This window comes from Rhamphochromis sp. 'chilingali' (genome assembly GCF_963969265.1).
Source record: "Rhamphochromis sp. 'chilingali' genome assembly, chromosome: 10".
Classification (NCBI taxonomy): Eukaryota; Metazoa; Chordata; class Actinopteri; order Cichliformes; family Cichlidae; genus Rhamphochromis; species Rhamphochromis sp. 'chilingali'.
In genome coordinates this window covers 12,436,339-12,454,609 of record NC_137937.1, presented here as the reverse complement: position 1 = coordinate 12,454,609, position 18,271 = coordinate 12,436,339, and the positions used below count along the sequence as shown (strand labels likewise).

The window sequence follows — 18,271 nt, the reverse complement described above, 5'->3', positions numbered from 1 at the left end:
TCACATTTCTAAGACTGACTGTTGGGAAAAAACGCAGTCTCTGAATAGCAGCAGTAGCTGTTTGGAGATTTCATTTCCTCTTGTCATTTTTAAACGGCCCCCGTCACAAACAACGCGCTCTCCTCCGAGAGCCGAAACGAGTGTTTAAATGAATATCTCAGTGGAGCCACTTTCATTAGTAGTGGACACAAACGGCAGGCGCTGATTTCCAGGGAGCGAACTGGTAGCCGCTCTGTGCGACTAATATTAAAAATGCATCACTAAGCACTAATGAAGCAACTTGTTTGAAGAACACACGCTGAGTGCAGAAGCCTAATATAGCACTTCCAGATACTGCCGTCGTCACTGACAGCGGCTGTCTGCCTCCACTATTCAGACAATTTTAGACGCCTCTAATTAACATATTCAATAGATGGATCGTTTAATGAACTCTCAGCATGCGGGCTCGTCAGCTGCCAACACAAAATGTCAATTCAAACTTCAGCCTCGATCTCCGTCTTTCCCCCCTTTCTCTCTCTCTTTTTTCACTTCTTGACGTCATAACTCTCTGTCATCTCCCGTTTGGCTCCACTTTTCTCAGTGACTGCCATAATAATTGGAAGTGTCTCCTTCCATGGTAAATGGAAGGTGTCACACATTAAACATCCCTCCGAGTGCATATAAAAAGCAATAATATGAACCATATTCAATCTATAGGCAACAACGGGCTGACTAGTTTTACCTGTCCATGGCTTTTCTCGCTTGACAGCAGGGCCGTGAGACCCAAGTTAACACTGGCAACAGTCAAGCAACAAAGAGCCTCCTGGGAGAAGAAATCCCAGAGATGCATGCTTAATATTTACACCCTTGTTTTCAGAATACTTCTTAAGTGGGTTTTCACATTACAGCTTTATCGGAACGTCTTTTTTCTTGTTTGTTCGTGTTTCTACCCTTTACGTCTTATCACAAAAGCACACACACAGATCCTCGAGGGCAATATAAAGGTAGCTGGGGAAGAATCTAAATGACTAAAATGTTTGTAAGTGTAATGACCTTGATGCGTGTGCCCGATTAAACACGATGACTGGTACCTCAGATGGAAATTTTTCAGGCTTTTATTTATTGTGAAATCAAAGCTTTTTATGCAGAACAAAGTCTATAAGAGCACCGTTCAGACTGGGATAAAAAGAAGGCCGTGTTAGCCTTTTATCCAAAGCATTTTGTACCTGCCTTGGTGCATTTGCAAACAACAAGACTTTGCTTCAGACCGAGTGTCTGATTAACCTTATTTTCGCATGCAGCAGGCAGCTGTTTGCAGTTTGTATCGGCACCAAACAGCAGATAAGGTTAAGGACTAAGTGAGATATAGGAAGGGAAGCATGTTGTTACATATTTTTCTCAGACTTTGCTGAGTCTGTTGGATGTGTAAACATTCAACATTCACCTCAACAACTTTATACTGCCCCCAAGTGGGGAAAAAAGAAAAAAAAGATAGACAAGCCAAGGCAAAATGTATTTTAAGCACAACACAAACCTTCAGCAGTAGTAGTAGTATTATGTGTCTTAAGCCACACCACCAAGGATTTTGTGAGGCTTTACTTCAGTAAGATGGACTGATCAACCAACCAACCAACCAACCAACCAACCAACCAAGAGACTAACATTGATATCTCTAGTCATGCTACCATGGCTACAAATATCCGAGCATTTCTAGCCACGGCCATGCAACCATGCACCATGCAAAGGAAAATTCCTCCACTGCTGTGATTCACAAAACCAATTATTTCTGCACTGGGGTGACTTACGTTTTAAGGACTGACCTGCAGGCTGAGTGCAGAACTCCACAGAGATTTCCCTCTTTTCCCTTTGATCCACTGGAAGCTGCCAAGGCACCTGATGTGGCTGTGCGACAACCTTCACCTTGTAAACTGTCATCGGCTTCAAGTTGAAAAACTTGTACTTATAGCCCCCTGCCTTGACCATGTCATACTCTGCACCGTTGAGGAAGATGGTGTGACTGTAGTTGCTGTTGCTGGGCATCCAAGACAGCTCAGCAGAGGCCTGCGTGATGCTGTCCACCCGCAGGTAGTAAGGTGCCACCACCACGTCCTTACCCACGAGAAGAGTGCACCGAAGTTCGTCTGACGGGCCCCTGTCAGTGATGCTCTGCACTGAGATGCGGTAGGTGTGTGTGGCCAGATTGAGCTTTTCAATAAGAGACTTTGTCCTGCCCCCGTAGGGGACACTCATACGAACCTCCTTATCCACCAAGACATTGTAGCCACTAATGGAGCCCCAGCCCGGTGGGAACACCGGAGGATCCCAGCCAATAATCACACTTTTGGCCAGTTGCTTAATCAGGTTGATGCGGCGGGGATAAGGCACAATGTCTTCACCGACCTCGTCAATGCTGACATCCAAGGTTCCCGTGCCATTGGTGGAGGAGCCCAGGAGGTCCATGCCCAAGCTGCTGGTGCTTAGACAGTCTAATTTACTGTCAGACAGCAGGCTGCTTATGCCTGTTCCTGTGCCGACCCCAGGTCTTTGAGGCCTCAGGCTACTGTGGTTGAGGTAGCCAGGTTCTTTAGTTAATATGTCCCTGTGCTGGACAGAGGGCGCCTCCTCATCTTGGATAAAATCTACAAAATTGGATGGGACGAGTCCTCTCTGTCCATCCAGCAGCTCTCCTGAGGACACAATAAGGATGCAGCTGGTACTTTGGTCACGTGGTAAAGTGCAAGATGTGATAAAAAAAACCAAAAAAACACCTTTTTAAAAAAAGGCCTGACCTTCATAAAAGCCATCCTCGTCCATTGTTCCGTAAATGTAAAGGTACTTCCCAGCCACCAGGGGGAGCTCTGCCTCAGGATGCTCATTGGGTCCATCATAAGGATTGTAACTACAGTAAAAAGAAAACAAATTAATTAGCTTCCAAAGTGCACACTTTTTTGTTGCAATTATTCTCCATTTGGGTTTGTTTTATATCAAACACCACAAACATAATATGTATGTCGAGGAAAACGATTTGCCGAGCGCTGCTTTGAAAATACAAAGTTTTTTTTCTGTTCTATTATATTTGGCTGTTTGCAAATATGAGAGGGTTGAAGAGAGTGTGGGTTGAAAGCTTTGGCCCTGTTTCACAAATCTGTGTGCTTGAGGATTCCAATTATTTTCTATGCTGACAGGTTATTTTCTTTAGCAGCAGAAACACTGAGTCACATTTAAGACCACAGCGCTTGCGAGAGAAAGCAAATAACAGAGCAAGATTTTCAGTTCAGTGCGAGAGATTTTCCACCACCTCTGTTTTAAATGATCACAATGATTTCACTTTGGTTTAGGGGTAGGGGTGTAACGTAAGCACAAAGCCCTGTAGGTTTGAAATGATAAACTCATGAGGATCAAACTTTTTTTCCATTTATTTATTTTACAAATACAGCAGTGGTTGAAAAAGTAATTGTGTGTTTTGTGTGCATACCTGTAGCGAGCAACACACAGACGGACCTTCCCTGTGAACCGTGGTTTGGATCTGGTGGTGGAGCTGAGATCTTTGTCCATCTGGAGAAGGAAGCATTCACAGATTTTCACAGTTTCAACATCGAATGCTTCTTAATGTTTGCACGTTCCCTTTGGTTCAATGTTTTAGCTTGTGTCAACTAAATATATTTGATCAATCCCAAATAATCTGCATGAGTAACACCGAGAAGCCTCCTGGATTCCCGCTGTGTGGATTTTCTCGTGTTCAGCCCAAAGACATTATTTAGATTAAAATGAATCAGCATTTTCCCAAATGTGCCGTCTACGTAAGGGATCACAGAGGCATGAGCGAGGGAATGGATCTAATACTGGTGAGTTCATCTTAAAAAAAAATTATAATAAAAAGCTTTTTCACAGAAACTATTAGAGCTCCACTGACCTGAGTGACAACAGAAATGCTTTTGGGTAAATACGTGGAGCAAACGATTGAAATTATTGGGAATTCTCCCACGTTGTGTCTCAACGGTGTCGTTTGGGATTTTTAGACCGTCTTTCCACAGTTTATTAGATTCCATTTGTTTGAGATGTATCGAATCGATCTGATTTCGGACGTGTAAAAAGATAGAGTACAAATGGACACTATAATATACCTCAGAGAGTAAAGCCCGCGCTGGACTGCTGGCTCGACCGCGAGTGAGGAATGTTGGCTTGACAGAGAGGAGCTCGGGCTTGTCTCCGCTGACTTGGAGTGGTCGGATGAACTCCGATATCAAAGATCTGCTTGTTGGGGCCTCATTGCCTGTGGAACAAAAGCAACGTAGCTCCACACATCACAATATAACAGAACTAATATCAAAGTCAGAATTTTCATCTTGTATTTGATTGCATGCTGTCCTTTAAAAAGGTTCTGCCATTTAATTCAATTTGATTTCATGAAATTTTTGTTAAGCAGGATGATTGATGTGGTTCTATCAGAGTACTTGTTTGCTTTGGTTTTATTTGTCCATCACTTCTTTGGTGAATCTCATTCACCTTTTTTCATCAATTACTGAATTAGCTCTGTCTGTATTTATAGTCCTGTGCTTCTCCTTGTTGTCTGTGTGATCATCTGCGTGTACTCTGTGTTCCCCGGCTGTTCCATCCTGGCTCCTAGTTTTTTTGGATCACTTTATATCATTAATCTGTGGACTGTGTGCTTGTTTCTGCCTGAACTCTGCTGTTGCTATCTTCTTCCTTTTGGTTTGATTTGACTTATTCTTAGTTCTTCAACCTAACAGCATCCATGTGTTCTGTGATCTCTGTGTGGATAACCTGAATTTAGGACAAACTGAATAAAAGTGGCCCGATAGATACTGATTTTGAGGGGTGACGAAGGAAAGTGACATCCAGAATGAAATGCAGTCAGCGCTGACATCATGCATCTCCACTGCTCGGCTCGCTGTTACATCACAGGCACTGTTGCACAGTGTGCCTGCCAGTGTCTGTCCTTATCCTGGGTGAGGTCAAGCCAGGTCCTGAATCAACTGCTCCTGTTTCTCAGCCTGTTCCTGAGAGTGGTGTTGCTCCTTGAGTCACTCGCTAAAGTTTGGACTGTTTCTGTGTCAGGCAACTATTCCTGAGTCTGAGTCAGCTGACACATAACCAATTACTAAGACTGTCCCAGAGTCAGCTGCACTTTTCCAGCCAAACTCGGCTAAAGTCTTAATGGCCAGTACAGAGACTTGATTGATACTCAGACAATAAATTAAACTCCCGGCTCGACTAAAGTAAAAAGATATTTTTACTCCACCTGCAACTCCTGAATCGACTTACGCCACACCTGCCCAAAAGCCTAAACAGCACTGATGACCTACAACCAGTTCCTGAGTCATTCTACTTGCTGGCTCCCAGTGGCTACAGTGGGAGGATAGATGATATCTATTAACTCCCACCCTGAGGAAAACTGGTCTGCTGGAGTACCAAGATTCAGCCCCCTTGAGTGTCCTGCATCATTCCCTGAACTTACTCAGTTTCCCCACCTTTCAAGGTGGTATCCTCCACCACAGAGAGGGATTCTGTCCTTTCCCACAAATAGATCCCGCCTTCACCGGCACTCCTTCCTGTCTGCTGAGCACCTGTGCTGCCCTCCTTAGTAACCCAGCCACTTTGCTATCCCACCTGTTCTTCACCCACCACGCGTTACTTTACTTTTGTCTTTGAGCCCTTTAAATGTAAGTTTTAAAATAGCACATAACTTTATTTTGTAAATGTGTAAAATTACATAGCAACAACAACCTAAACAACACGTTGTGCTGTAATTAGTGAGCAACTTATGCATTGATTTAAAAAGTTTCACATACTAGAGGCCATTTAAACAGATTACAGGTGACACAGCTGTCTTTGACTTAATATTTCTAAACGTTTAGTTAATTTGACTTTTTATGAGGGAAGTCATAAAAACTACTACTACTAATAGTTCCTATAAGACTGGAATGATACATCTTAATTAACTGTACACTTGAATACAGGTGATCTGCATTTCGTTGCCCTGTACCTGTGCATGTGCAATGACAATAAAGTTGAATTCTATTCTATTCTATCTACAGTACCGGCGTAACCTTTATCTGCTGAAAGCAGAGCTTTAATGCTAACAAATGGCCTTTACCTTTCTCTGTGGGGGCAGCCAGTCCATTAAGGAGCTGTGACAGGGATTTGTTCGGAGACCCAGGAGATTCACACACAGTTAAGGGTTCAGTGCTGAGGATATCAAACTTCCCAGCCTGGAGCCGAAACTTCTCCAGCTCTTTAGACAGGAGGTTGAACTGCTCACTCTGAGTCCGACATTTCTCCTCCAGCTCGCGGACTTTGGCCTGATGGCGGGGAGGGAGGAGACACATTGAGACAGAAGCGAGAGACAGAGGAGGAGAGAAAAAAGGATGGGAAAGGGAGAAAGATGGAATGGAGACAAAGAAAATAAAAATAAAAAATAATGATAAAGACACAAAAAGAGTTCACGCTATATGTGAACAAGAAAACAGACATTTACTGTAGGACTAATAACACTGATCAGTCATTACAAAGAAAAGAAACCTTGAAATGACTTCTTGACCACTACTGACGGTACATTATACAAATCTCATGCACAACTATCCTACAGTTCATAATAACAGTACTCCAAATAAAACTTATTTCAAAGCATACCCAAACTGTCTTAAAGGATGAGGTCGATGATATTATATGTTTTTGTTATTGCCGTGTAAGACCTTAAAAAGACCAAAAACAGAAAGCATTAAGCGAATTGAGGCAAACAGTGTTGAAAGCACACTGCAGCAGAGGGCAACGTGTTTCTCAAACTGTGATGAGCATGAGTAGTGCAGTTTATTTTAAGTCTATCCCACACACTCCACACCATCCAGGGAGTATGCACTGGTGCTCTACTATTAACTGGGTCTGTATTTATCCGAAGATGAGAATAGCCACCATAAAATGCACTACCGGTATTTACTTCAGTTTGCGTAATCTCTGCTGGAAATGCAGAATAGCCCTTTTTTGTATATTTGTCACACTTAAGACCAAAAAAGTGGACCACATCAGTCCAGCTCTGAGGTCCTTACACTGGCTGCCTGTCCGTCAGAGGATAGACTTTAAAGTTCTGATGCTGGCCTATAAAGCTCTGAATGGTTTAGGACCAAAATACATCAATGACCTCCTGACCCAGTATGAACCATCCAGATCCCTCAGGTCATCTGGATCCGGTCTTTTATCAGTTCCCAGAGTCAGAACCAGACACGGAGAAGCTGCATTCAGCTTTTATGCTCCTTATATCTGGAACAAACTCCCAGAAAGCCTCAGATCAGCTGAAACACTCAGTTTATTTAAATCCAGGTTGAAGACTCACCTGTTCTCAGCTGCATTTGAATAAAGCACCAAATCCACACTTTAAGCTTAAATTTCAAAACTTACATTTAACTACTGATTTTATCTACTGTTCTGATTTTATCTGTTTTGATTTTATATACTGTTGTTTGTTTGTTTGTTTGTTAGTTAATTAGTTAGTTAGGTTATTTGCTTGTTTTAATCAATTTTAAATCATGCTTTTTATTTGTTCTTGTTTCTAATGTCTCTGTAAAGCACTTTGAATCACCTTGTTGTTGAATTGTGCTATACAAATAAACTTGCCTTGCCTTACATTTTTTCAGATCATAAAACAAATTTCAATATTAAATCTAATACTAAAGATGACGCCAGTGAATACAAAATGCAGTTTTTAAAATGATGATTTTGATTTATCAAGGGAAAAAAAGCTATCCAAACCTACCTGGCCCTGCGTGAACAAAGCAATTTCCCCTCTTGTTAAATCATGAATAAACTTTGATTAACCACATTTATTTGGAACGCTGATTTTAGCTTAGGTCTGATTACTGCCAGACCTGCTGAAACAAGAAATCACTTAAATACAGCTTGTCTGAAAAAGTGAAATAGGCTCAAAGAGCTCAAAACGTCAATCTGAAAAAACAGCCGAGAAACAAAGTTGACATCTATCGGTCTGGAAATGGTTACAAAGACAGTGAACCACAGTAAATGCTATTATCTCCAAATGGAGGAGATATGGCTTGAATAGTGGTGAATTTATCAAAATGACTCCAGAAGTGCATTGATAGTGGTCACAAAAAACCCAGAAGGACATCTAAAAGACTGCAGGCCTCACAGTTAAGGTCAGAGTTCATGAATCAACAATAAGAAAGAGAGTGGGCAAAAATGGCACCCATGAGAGAGTCCAACGAGAAATCCACCACTGACACAAAGGCTTGTCTCACATTTGCTGAAAGACGTTTTGATGACCGCTTTTGGGAAATATTCTGTGGACTGATGACACAAAAGCTGAACTTTTTGGTAGGTTTTTTTTCTTTTTTTCCTAGTGTGAAAGCAACACAGCATTCCACAAACATGGTGGTGGCAGAGTGATCATGTGTGGCTGGTTTTAGAGAAAATCCTGAAGGAGAACATCCATTCATCACTTCATGACCTGAAGCTCAAGAACATTTGGATTGTGCAACCGGACAGCGGTCCAAAAAGATCGGCAAGTCCAACTCTGAATGGCTCAAAAACACAAAACAAAAAGCAAAATGAGTTAAGATTCAGACTGAGTTCCTTTGGCATGACCTTAAACATGCTGATGATGCTTCACAACCCTCCAACGTGTCTGAATTAAAACAATTATGAGAAGAAGAGTGGGTCAAAATTCCTCCACAGCGAAAGATTCACTGCCAGTCGTCACAAAAAGCTTGATTGCAGTTCACAACCAGTTATTAGATTTAGGACACAATTACTTTTTTCACACAGGAACTGCTAAGTTTGGATAACTTTTTTCCCTTAATAAATGAAATCATAATTGTATTTACTGGGATTATCATTGTGCTGTGTATTTAAGATGAGTGCAACACAACATTGCAATTGCGTCACCACTGGATATGACTGGATTTGAGATGAGACCCACACACAAGGCACGGAGGTCTGCTTGCTGTTGGTACTGGTCTTTCTGTAAGATTTCAACAATAACAAAAATTTTGCATAACATCATCCGTACATGTTGAGAGCAGGAAACATTATTGCACAGACTAACACTGACAAACTGAACATGACCGCTTGGGCAGGTTCAATAGAAAATTCCAGGTGCTGCAGCATGGTTTCCCACGTAAAATGATGCAATGCATTAGCAATCACTTCTCGGTCCGAAACCGAGCGCAGTCTGAGAGGCTCTGGAAGATACTGAAGCGACCGTGGAATTATACAGCGCCGCCCAAAAACACAGTGATGCCCGCCGCATCAGTATTTCTGTTAAAACAGCGTTTCATGCAGGCAGGTTGCTGCTGGATATAACATGCTGCTGGCAGACTGACGACAAATATATTCCTGCATTTATGAAACAGAATTAGTAAATTAGGAGACACTAGTTTGAGCAGCATCATACAGTTAGTTGTATGGCAAGTAGATGGTTTTTAAAACACATGCTGCATAAACACACATGCAATGCTACAAAGGAAAAAGGATCACATTCATCACCGTCTGGTACTGTATCCTATACTAGAAATGCAGTTTGTTCTTTTTAAGCTACTACATATTATAATGAAGAGAGAATATTATACTTTGGAAAAACTTACTTATTTTAGCCTGAGAGTTTTGTTTGCTCACATGTAAATAGAATTTTAACATATCTGATGCAAATACATGTCGATACAAGTGATTTCTATTGAATTAAAGTGTATTTTGTTACTTGGTTTTCTGATTCTTTTATCAATGTTTCTTTATGATCAGGCCAGAAAGACCTCCGTGTTATCTATTAGTCATGTTTCACCCTTTCAAAGAGTCCACTCGTGAGTCTTGCCTTGTGAAACGAGCTGAAAGGGCTGTATGAAAAGATCGATGTGAAAAATTGTACTGAAAAGCCAAAAGGCATGACCGCAAGTTAAATCAGCTCATAACTGCATTTTTTTAATGTTATCTCTTTAGCCAGATAAATGTTGATCTTAATTCACAATGTGGTGTTACTTGGCCCCATGGGTCAAACTACATACCAGGCTGCTGTATATCCCGCTAATGGCAAAGGCGTAAAATATATATACTTATATATATCAAGTAAATAAATAAAAGCAATTCTGAAATACCTGCATGCTGTCCAAGTGGTTCTGTATAAGCATAAACACACATCCATACAATGACAAGAGATGTAAGAAAGAAATAAAGCACAATTACACACATGTGATCACTCATACACATCTCTAAAATCACAATCTTTTCAACACACACGCATACATATCGCCGTATTACAATGCCAATACAAAGACTAAATATAGATTTTTGCGTGCTTTATGGTTCATTTACCCCAAAAGCAACTCTCTATACCAAAAGTCATTTTAAAGATACTGTGAAAAAAAGCAGTATACTTTGGCCAAGATAGTTTTAAAACAATAAGACTTTATTAAAGAAACAAAAGAAACAAAAAAAAAAAAAATTCAGGAAGTGAGGTCACGGAAAGCAGGAAACGCTCGAGCAGCATACACAAAAACACACAGCAAAGCCCCCAAGACCCCCAGAGTCCAGACGCTCACCTCTAACAGATGGACAGCGCCCTCATGTTCCTTTTTAGCCTCAACCTGAGCCTGAGAAACACAAGGTGCAGTTCACTTACATTGCAGTTTATGCTGTGCTTTAGTTTCTGTTTAAAACACCGACGAAAGATCCTCACAAAGAGCATCTCTCAAAGGCATTCATTGGTGCGCGAGGTGAAAATGGTTGAAAAGACGGCGCGGACCCCCGTCCACACTCACGTTTGCCAGCAGTGGCTTGATTCGATAAGATATCGCCGAATGCTTAAAGAATATCGCGTCTTTTCTCAAACCATTTTCGCCTCTCCGGTTTTATGTTTTGTTAAGCATGTTTGTCATTTATCATTCGGAGAGCTGTGCAACATGAAAGCATTACATGCGTGCAAGAAACTGAATATAATCAAGCAACTGCAAGCTGAAGAGCACCTGCACAAGAGTCTCTAACTACCAGCCCAGGGGTTAGATGCACACATGATTTTATTGCTTCTATTATGGTTTCCCTCAACACAGAAATCATAGTAAGGCTCCTCCTTCAGATATAACATCAGCTACAGAGGTGAAAGTGACATAAATGCTCCTGTGTTGTCAACAACACAGGAGCAAAGCAGAGTACACAGCTGTACATTTTTGCAAAGCTAAGAGGAACTGCTGATTGTGGTTGGGGCACAGCCATTTTTAAGAGAAGACGACTTCCTGCATCATCTATGGGCAAAAAACCTAAGTTTGAGCCTGCCCATGTATCCGTAGTTAAAAAATACTGCAACGTTTACTCTTGCTGTGGCTGTTTTTCTTTTCGTTACACGATTCGTAAATGGCCGTTTCAGACAGTGAACATCTTGCCAGGGTGTTTGTTTGAATAGTTGTTTTTGGGCTACATCAAAAGGTGTAGATTTATGATCTGATTTTTTATGCTAGTGCGCTCCAGAAAAATGGGAGTTTACATTCTGAAAGACAAGGAGTATACGGAAACACTGCATCGTACGCATCATTTTTCTTATGAAAACGAGAAACATCTGTTGAGAAAAAAAATAATAAAGCGTTCCACATAAATACGAGAGCATCTGCGGGGCTTTACCATTTCATAAATCTACTTTGCAGGCAATTAATTTAGAACACAGAGAGCAGTGAGTGTCTGCAGGAAGATAAGGCAGTAATGAGCTTCTGTTAATGAGAGAAAAAAGCTGAGAACGACTGCCTGTGAAGGGCTGACTGTGAAGTCAGAACACTGCAGCAACAGCAACACGAGGGTGCTCACAGTGTTGCCAGAGAAGGCATTGGTGACAATTCCTATCATGTTCACACTATCAGTAATCTCAGCCGTTGCTTTCACATTACAGTCAGCTTCAGTGCACAGTGGAGGAAGGACAACCATCAAATGGCCAGCGCGAGCCTTTTTTTCCCCCTTTATTAAAGTGTGCCTCTAAAAAGTGTCGTGTCTACTTTGGATTCTAAAAGTCTGATTTGCTCGCTTGTGACAAACAAGAGTGCTCCAGAAACGCTCTGGGATTGATAAACAGCTGCAGGACGGGGATGCGACGGAGACGCTCGTGCGAAACTAGAAAAAGCGTAGAGAAAATCATGCACTCCTTAACTTCTGTTTCGTTTCTGTTGACTTTCACCTTTGTTGTGCTGTATGTTTCGCACGGGTGTTCAACAAAAAGCTCTTTCACCCATGACACACGCCAAAAGCCGGGCAAACACAAAAGCCCATCCCCACTGGTGCTTGGAGTTCGCTTACCTTCTGGAGAATGTCAATCTCCTGCTGCTTTGCATTGAGTACAGCCAAGGCCTGCTCATGCTCCAACTCTAGCTGCTGCCTCCGCTCCGCAGCCTCTCGCATATGCTGTCCACAAGGGGTGTAGGGATGGAGAGCCGGAGGGGAAAATTGTGGAAGGAAGGGGGATGGGGTGGGGGGCATAGAGAGGGCTGCTGTTAGTGGTACTAATACCCAAAGGCACGGAGCCAACACAAAATGCATCTACAGTCTTTAACTCCACATTCAGAAGTGTTACATGTGCACACATTACGCATACAGAGGCTGGTTAACAGTGTACTGACCTTTAAACCCTTAAAAAATCAAGAAAGACATAAACTATGCCACAGCAAATGCCACGTGAAGACATGTTTATGTCGAACGATCCGTGGGAAAGATCAGATCTCATCTTGCGCAAAGGTGCTCATGGATGAGGACTAGGGATGCTTTGGTGTGTGAACGAGAAACTTCCATCGGCAGTGAGGTTTGCTGCCCCCTTTAGGTAACACGAGACCTGTTTCGTCTCGGTTACTTTGAAAAGCCGTCCTCTGATCTCGTCTTTGCGTGATCAATGCGAGGTTTCGTGTTACGTGAAAAGGGTGAGCAAACTCTCTGACGTGCTCACTTGTCTGTGGTCATCCATAACAACAAAAGAAGCCATACAGTACGGGGGGGGGACTGAATGCTCGGCTCTTCCTAACACAGTGTGCCCGTGTCACATCACTGCTCCCACTACATGTGAATATTTGCAGCGCTGTAAGGTGAAAGAAGCAAATGACATTTACATGCCAGTAAAAATCTAAGATAGGTAATGTCATCGGACGTGTAGGTGACATTATCATCTAGTCTTCCTCCCCCTCCCATCATCGTAAAGCCAAACTCTTTGTCCCGCCTCATGCATAAATCACATTAAGCAGTGCTGTGGTCGTATAGCCACGTGACCATTCGTATGTCTGGCAGCCCGCGGATAAAGGGAGGGATAAGCACAGCCACTGAGGTTGACAGAAAGCATTCAGAATGGGCTTCTCCCCAACAGATGGACATAGCAGTGATACCTTATAAATCTAGCAGGGGCAGAGGGGGCAAGGGGAAAGAAGGAAGGGACAGATCAAGTCGGGTAGGACAATGTGAAAAGGTGAAATTGGAAAGGGAAGAGCGCAGACTGTTCCGAGCTTCTACTCTTTCACAGCTCCTGGTCAGACCTCCCAACACGACACTGGAAGGCAACAGACATGTCGAGGCCATTAGACAGTATAGCGGAAAATAACCAGATGGAGGCAGTGTAGCACAGATAGGAGAAAGGGGTACTGGCAAAAGGGTTAGGCTCCATAAATGAAAAGGAATCCCAGGACAGATGAATTACTAGAAATGGAAATGCACACAGTACTGACAGACAGCGTCTGTTCTAGGAGCCAGCTTCCTCACCTTGAGCACCTGCTCTAGGTTCTCCAGTTTGGCTTGGAGCTGGTTCCTCTCCCACAGGGCTAAATCTCTCTCCTGTGTCACAGCACCAAGGGTCTCTTTGAGCTGGGCATACTCAGACTTCACCTGTGCACAAGGGAAAAGCAAGGTCCAGCGTTTTGATGAGTTGCATTACAGTATTCAATCGTCACTAATTTGTAGCATTTTTGGAACACAAAAATTGATTCATGTCATTCTTATGTGATATGGGTAAATATCCTTTCAGGTTCCCTCACCTGCCCCTGTCCTCCTGCAACCCTAAAGTTTAATGATGCAAACAATGGAGCATGATGGCTGTTTTATAGTTGAAACTAGCAACTGAAAATTTGAATTGAGTTTGTACATGAGATAAGGAGGAGGGTAACTTCCCATGCACCTTTATACAGTGGCCTTAAGCCTGGACTTTTAGCAGACCAGATTTAAGGCACTTGTCCAGTGGCTTCACTTTTCAGATGCAGAGGCTACATGAATCACGAGCCTATGAGAGAAAATATCTAACAATGAGTCAGCGACACTGCAACTCTTTCACAACTGATGCAACACAATGCTACATGTATTTTAATGATAACGGTACAAAGTGGCCTCTTCAGCAGCTGTGCTTAGCACTAAAAATGACTCTGGTTCCTTTATATAACAGACATGGTGCTGGTGCTGGGGCCTCCAGAGCAGAAGAGCTTAAATAGTCTGTCACAGCCGTTTCCAAGAGTCTGCAGCATTAGTCCAATTTTTTTTCTTTTTTTTTTGAAAGTGCACAAAATTACAGAAACTGTTCGGTAATCTAGTTCATTAAGACAGCAGTTTCCCAATATCATTTGTATAAATACATATTAGTCAGTCAGTGACTGATACAATATTTATGCAAGCTGAATATAACGTGCTACATGAAGGTTAGAGTTGCTGCTTTGGAATGAATGACGCTGAACAGGTTTTGCTGTACTATAAAATGTGATGCGGTTGAATGGCACGCAACAGGCAGAAAGTGGTCGGGTAAGAGAACTGCCTGGTTTCTCTGCTAAAACTATATAATTGTAATTAACACAAGAGTAATATAATTGACTCACTCCCATTGCTATGAACCAAAATATTAATACATTATTCATGTTTCCTTGTTAGCCAAGCACCAAGCATCTGACTGAACCAAGCGTTGTGACTATTTCCAACACTACATATTCTTTATAATTTGTCTTCCACAGATCATTTGTATTGGTACTTACAAGGCAGCTTTTTATAAAGGCCCCTAAGTGGAAGTGAGATGACTGGCTCCTGCGGCCGTAATGTGGTAAAGTCCCTTCCTCAGGGCGACCGTGAATGACTAATGATTCCTCAAGGAGGGCGTTTCGAGCGACATCAGCAAAGCAAAACACACACAGAACCCAGCGAGTCTGTCTCCTCTGAACGGCCCACATCCACAGATTACAAACTATCTGGAGGGGGGTGCCACGCCTAATGCAGACAAACTGAACAACTACACTGGATCCAGCAGAAGCAGGTCAATAGTCTATTAAGGGTAGAGGGAGGCTCTCTCAGTAGCCCCTCCTAGTTCATTCAAAGATAACAGGCATCAGAACACAGGGTTGCAAGCCAGGGCTAGTATCTGCGCTACCCTGCAGAGAGCTACTCTCATATCTGTCAGTCTGATAACAGCTGAGATCACTGCTGCAAGAGCCACCCATGTCCTGATAAGACACCAGTAACAAGCATCCCACCCTTCTTCAGCACCAACTGTAAATACCTGCCAGTCAGCTGCTTCACAAAATTGCTTTCCCATTCATAGAGAGGCCTGGGGATCCTTGTTGGTCTACTTGGACTTTTTGTTATCAGCTCCAAATGCCTTTGAAGTCTTGGGGCTAAAACTGAAGGGATAGTGTGTGTGTAGGATTTTAAGTCTTGTAGATTTCATTGATAATGGGCTCCATTGATCCAGTATAAAAGGACATATAATCTGTTTGTGTTATGGTTTGACCCAGAAACTCTTCAGATTGTGTCAAGATGGAGAGGCAGTGACAAGTTAGCAGCTATTAGTGTGTACTTATGTACAGCAAACTTTCTACACGTAGCTTTCACCTCTTACCTCCTCATAGTCAGATGCCTTGTGGCTGTTGCTGAACAACTGTGGATTCAAGTGCTTATTCTCGTGGAGGAAGTCTTGAAGCTCATTCTCCTAGGCAAAAGAGGCAGAAAGGAAACTGTTTAAAATCCACAAGTCACAAAGATTAGACCAGAGCACAGCACTCAAGCCCAGTATGTTGTTAGCAATAACCCATGCATTATTCATCCAAGAAGACTGCTTGAGTTTCTCTTGTACGCTCTAGAAAGCATCGCTAAAAGAAGCTGCCACTTCAGCTGCTACAGCAGAACAATAAGAATGTCATAATAGTTTTCTATGTTAGCATCTCGGATACAAAGCAATGAACAGAACAAGAAACTCAGAGAATGTTGTTTTTCACTGCTGCGAGCGTTTTGGAAGCAAACATGTATTCAAATACTACACACACACACACACACACACACACAATGATCTTTCCTACCAAGTGCTTCAAGCTGGGAGTAAAAAAAAAACCCCTTCATTGGAGAGAAGGAAAACTTAATTACATTCAATCAACAGTCGCGTGGCGTGCCGTGAATGCAATTTGCAGTGCCAACTTGAGACTTCCCTGAGATGTGCAATTTATAGCAGCAGCAGCAGCAGCAGCATGTAGGCCAAGGGTTCTTCTTGTCTGGAGCTAAGAAGCTAAATGGCTCATGCATGATGCATTTACTGTAAATACAGTGCATCCTAATGGCCTGTGATGGAGAGTCTGCTCCTTTATGTTTTACTTATGAAGGATGCTTCATAAAAATGACCCAAGAGGTAAACTTGGAACTAACATTAATGCACATTAATGCACAGCCTGCGTGACGTTTGTGTTACATGCACACCAAAACACAGAGAGACACATTTTCTTTCACGATCACATGGTTTTCTATTTATATCTTATACAGAAATGGCAAAAATAACAATAGCCAACACCGAAACTAATTTTTGTATTTGTTTATTCCCTTTTTTTTTTTTATTAATTTCTTCACTTCGAGCCAAGGAAACAGGGAAGCTCTACAGCCTTTTAGCTTTTATGCTACAGCACAGTATTGCCATATTTTGTAGATCATATAATATCAATACAGTGAGAGCAAATATCTATATCTTACTATATAAAATAAAAACAAATGGAACTTTTTAGTGCTGGAATAATAAAATCAATTCTTTTTCAGTTCGCCACACGATGCTGTTGTTGTTTTTTTGTTTTAAATGACATCAGCATATTTGATATTTAGTGTGAGAGTGGAAATTGTTGCAATTAAGATCAAGATATCGTGGAAAGAATCCAAAAAGCACAATGTGCATTTATATCAAACGTGTCTTGGATTTATTTTGCGGAAGTATGGGACAAAGCAGATGGATATAGCACATGGGATTTGCAAGGATAGTCATCCGTCCCTCTTCTTCAGGGTCATCTTAGCTGCCGCGCAGACACCCTTTCACACTCACATTCACACCTATGGGCAATTTAGAATCACCAGTTAAGCTAATCCCACTAACCGCACTAACTGTGTTTGGAGTTTGGTGGGAGGAAGCCGGAGAGAACCCACGCAGACATGGGGAGAACATGCAAACGCCACACAGAAAGGCCCTTTTCAGATGATGAATTCAACCCAGGCCCAATTCACGGTGAGGTAACCACCACACCACTGTGCTGGCCCAGGGAGTGCTATATGAAAGTAAAATATTCTGGGACTACTACGAACATGAAGGCTCATCTCACGTGCCGCCATTCTGAAAACAGCAAATATTAAAAAAGCTCAACTGAAAAAGCAGCCGACAGTGGGCGCATTTATCTTGACAAAGCTACCTCTCGATTCAACGGGAGCTAAGAAAATGACACGATCCATCACCCAGTTTATTTACAAAGACCTGAATCCACATAGTTGTTGTAGAAAACAAGGGTTTGGAGTCCATGTGACAGCATCGTGATATATTTTCATAGACGCCGCCATACCCAGGCTACAGAGAAGTTAAACATAAAGCTGGGGAAAGTTTGAGTACAGCAGAAAGGAGTGCATCAACTTGTGACACACTGAAAAAAGATAAATCGCAATATATGCTACTGCAATACTCAGCATGTCACAAAATGTTTAAAAGTGCTAAAATATTGTATCATAGGTTACGTGTCACATCGTTGGACCCCCGCCTCTAACTGCTGCTACTCTCTACACCTACTTATGACAATACTAGCGTGACATCCGATACACAGTATACATTAAAGTCACATATGTAAGACCATAGAAGAGAAAACACTATCAAGGAAAAGCAGAGTACACAACAGCCTGAAGACAGTACGAGAGTTGAGAGGGAGCTTTGCTTTTTTTTTTTTTTTTTTTTTTTTTTTTGCCTGTCCCATTTGGTTCTTTAGCCATCAGAATTGTTGTCTGAAGACCAACAAGGATACCCAATGGATTTACTTTGCCAAATGGATCATCGTGG

The 18,271-nt window shown here is 42.1% G+C and overlaps 1 protein-coding gene across 1 annotated transcript in view; it reads right to left on the bottom strand.

Annotated features, from left to right (window-relative positions):
- The window catches only part of rimbp2b (RIMS binding protein 2b), a 106,444-nt gene that overhangs the window by 17,655 nt on the left and 70,518 nt on the right, over window positions 1-18,271 (bottom strand). The window contains exons 6-15 of the mRNA XM_080894877.1: window positions 15,824-15,913; window positions 13,717-13,839; window positions 12,277-12,381; window positions 10,542-10,592; window positions 10,098-10,118; window positions 6,098-6,302; window positions 4,104-4,252; window positions 3,455-3,534; window positions 2,769-2,878; window positions 1,785-2,666 (exon numbers count right to left, since the gene is read on the bottom strand). Coding sequence (XP_080751003.1) covers window positions 1,785-2,666; window positions 2,769-2,878; window positions 3,455-3,534; window positions 4,104-4,252; window positions 6,098-6,302; window positions 10,098-10,118; window positions 10,542-10,592; window positions 12,277-12,381; window positions 13,717-13,839; window positions 15,824-15,913 — 1,816 coding nt within the window. The remainder of the gene's footprint in view (window positions 1-1,784; window positions 2,667-2,768; window positions 2,879-3,454; window positions 3,535-4,103; window positions 4,253-6,097; window positions 6,303-10,097; window positions 10,119-10,541; window positions 10,593-12,276; window positions 12,382-13,716; window positions 13,840-15,823; window positions 15,914-18,271) is intronic.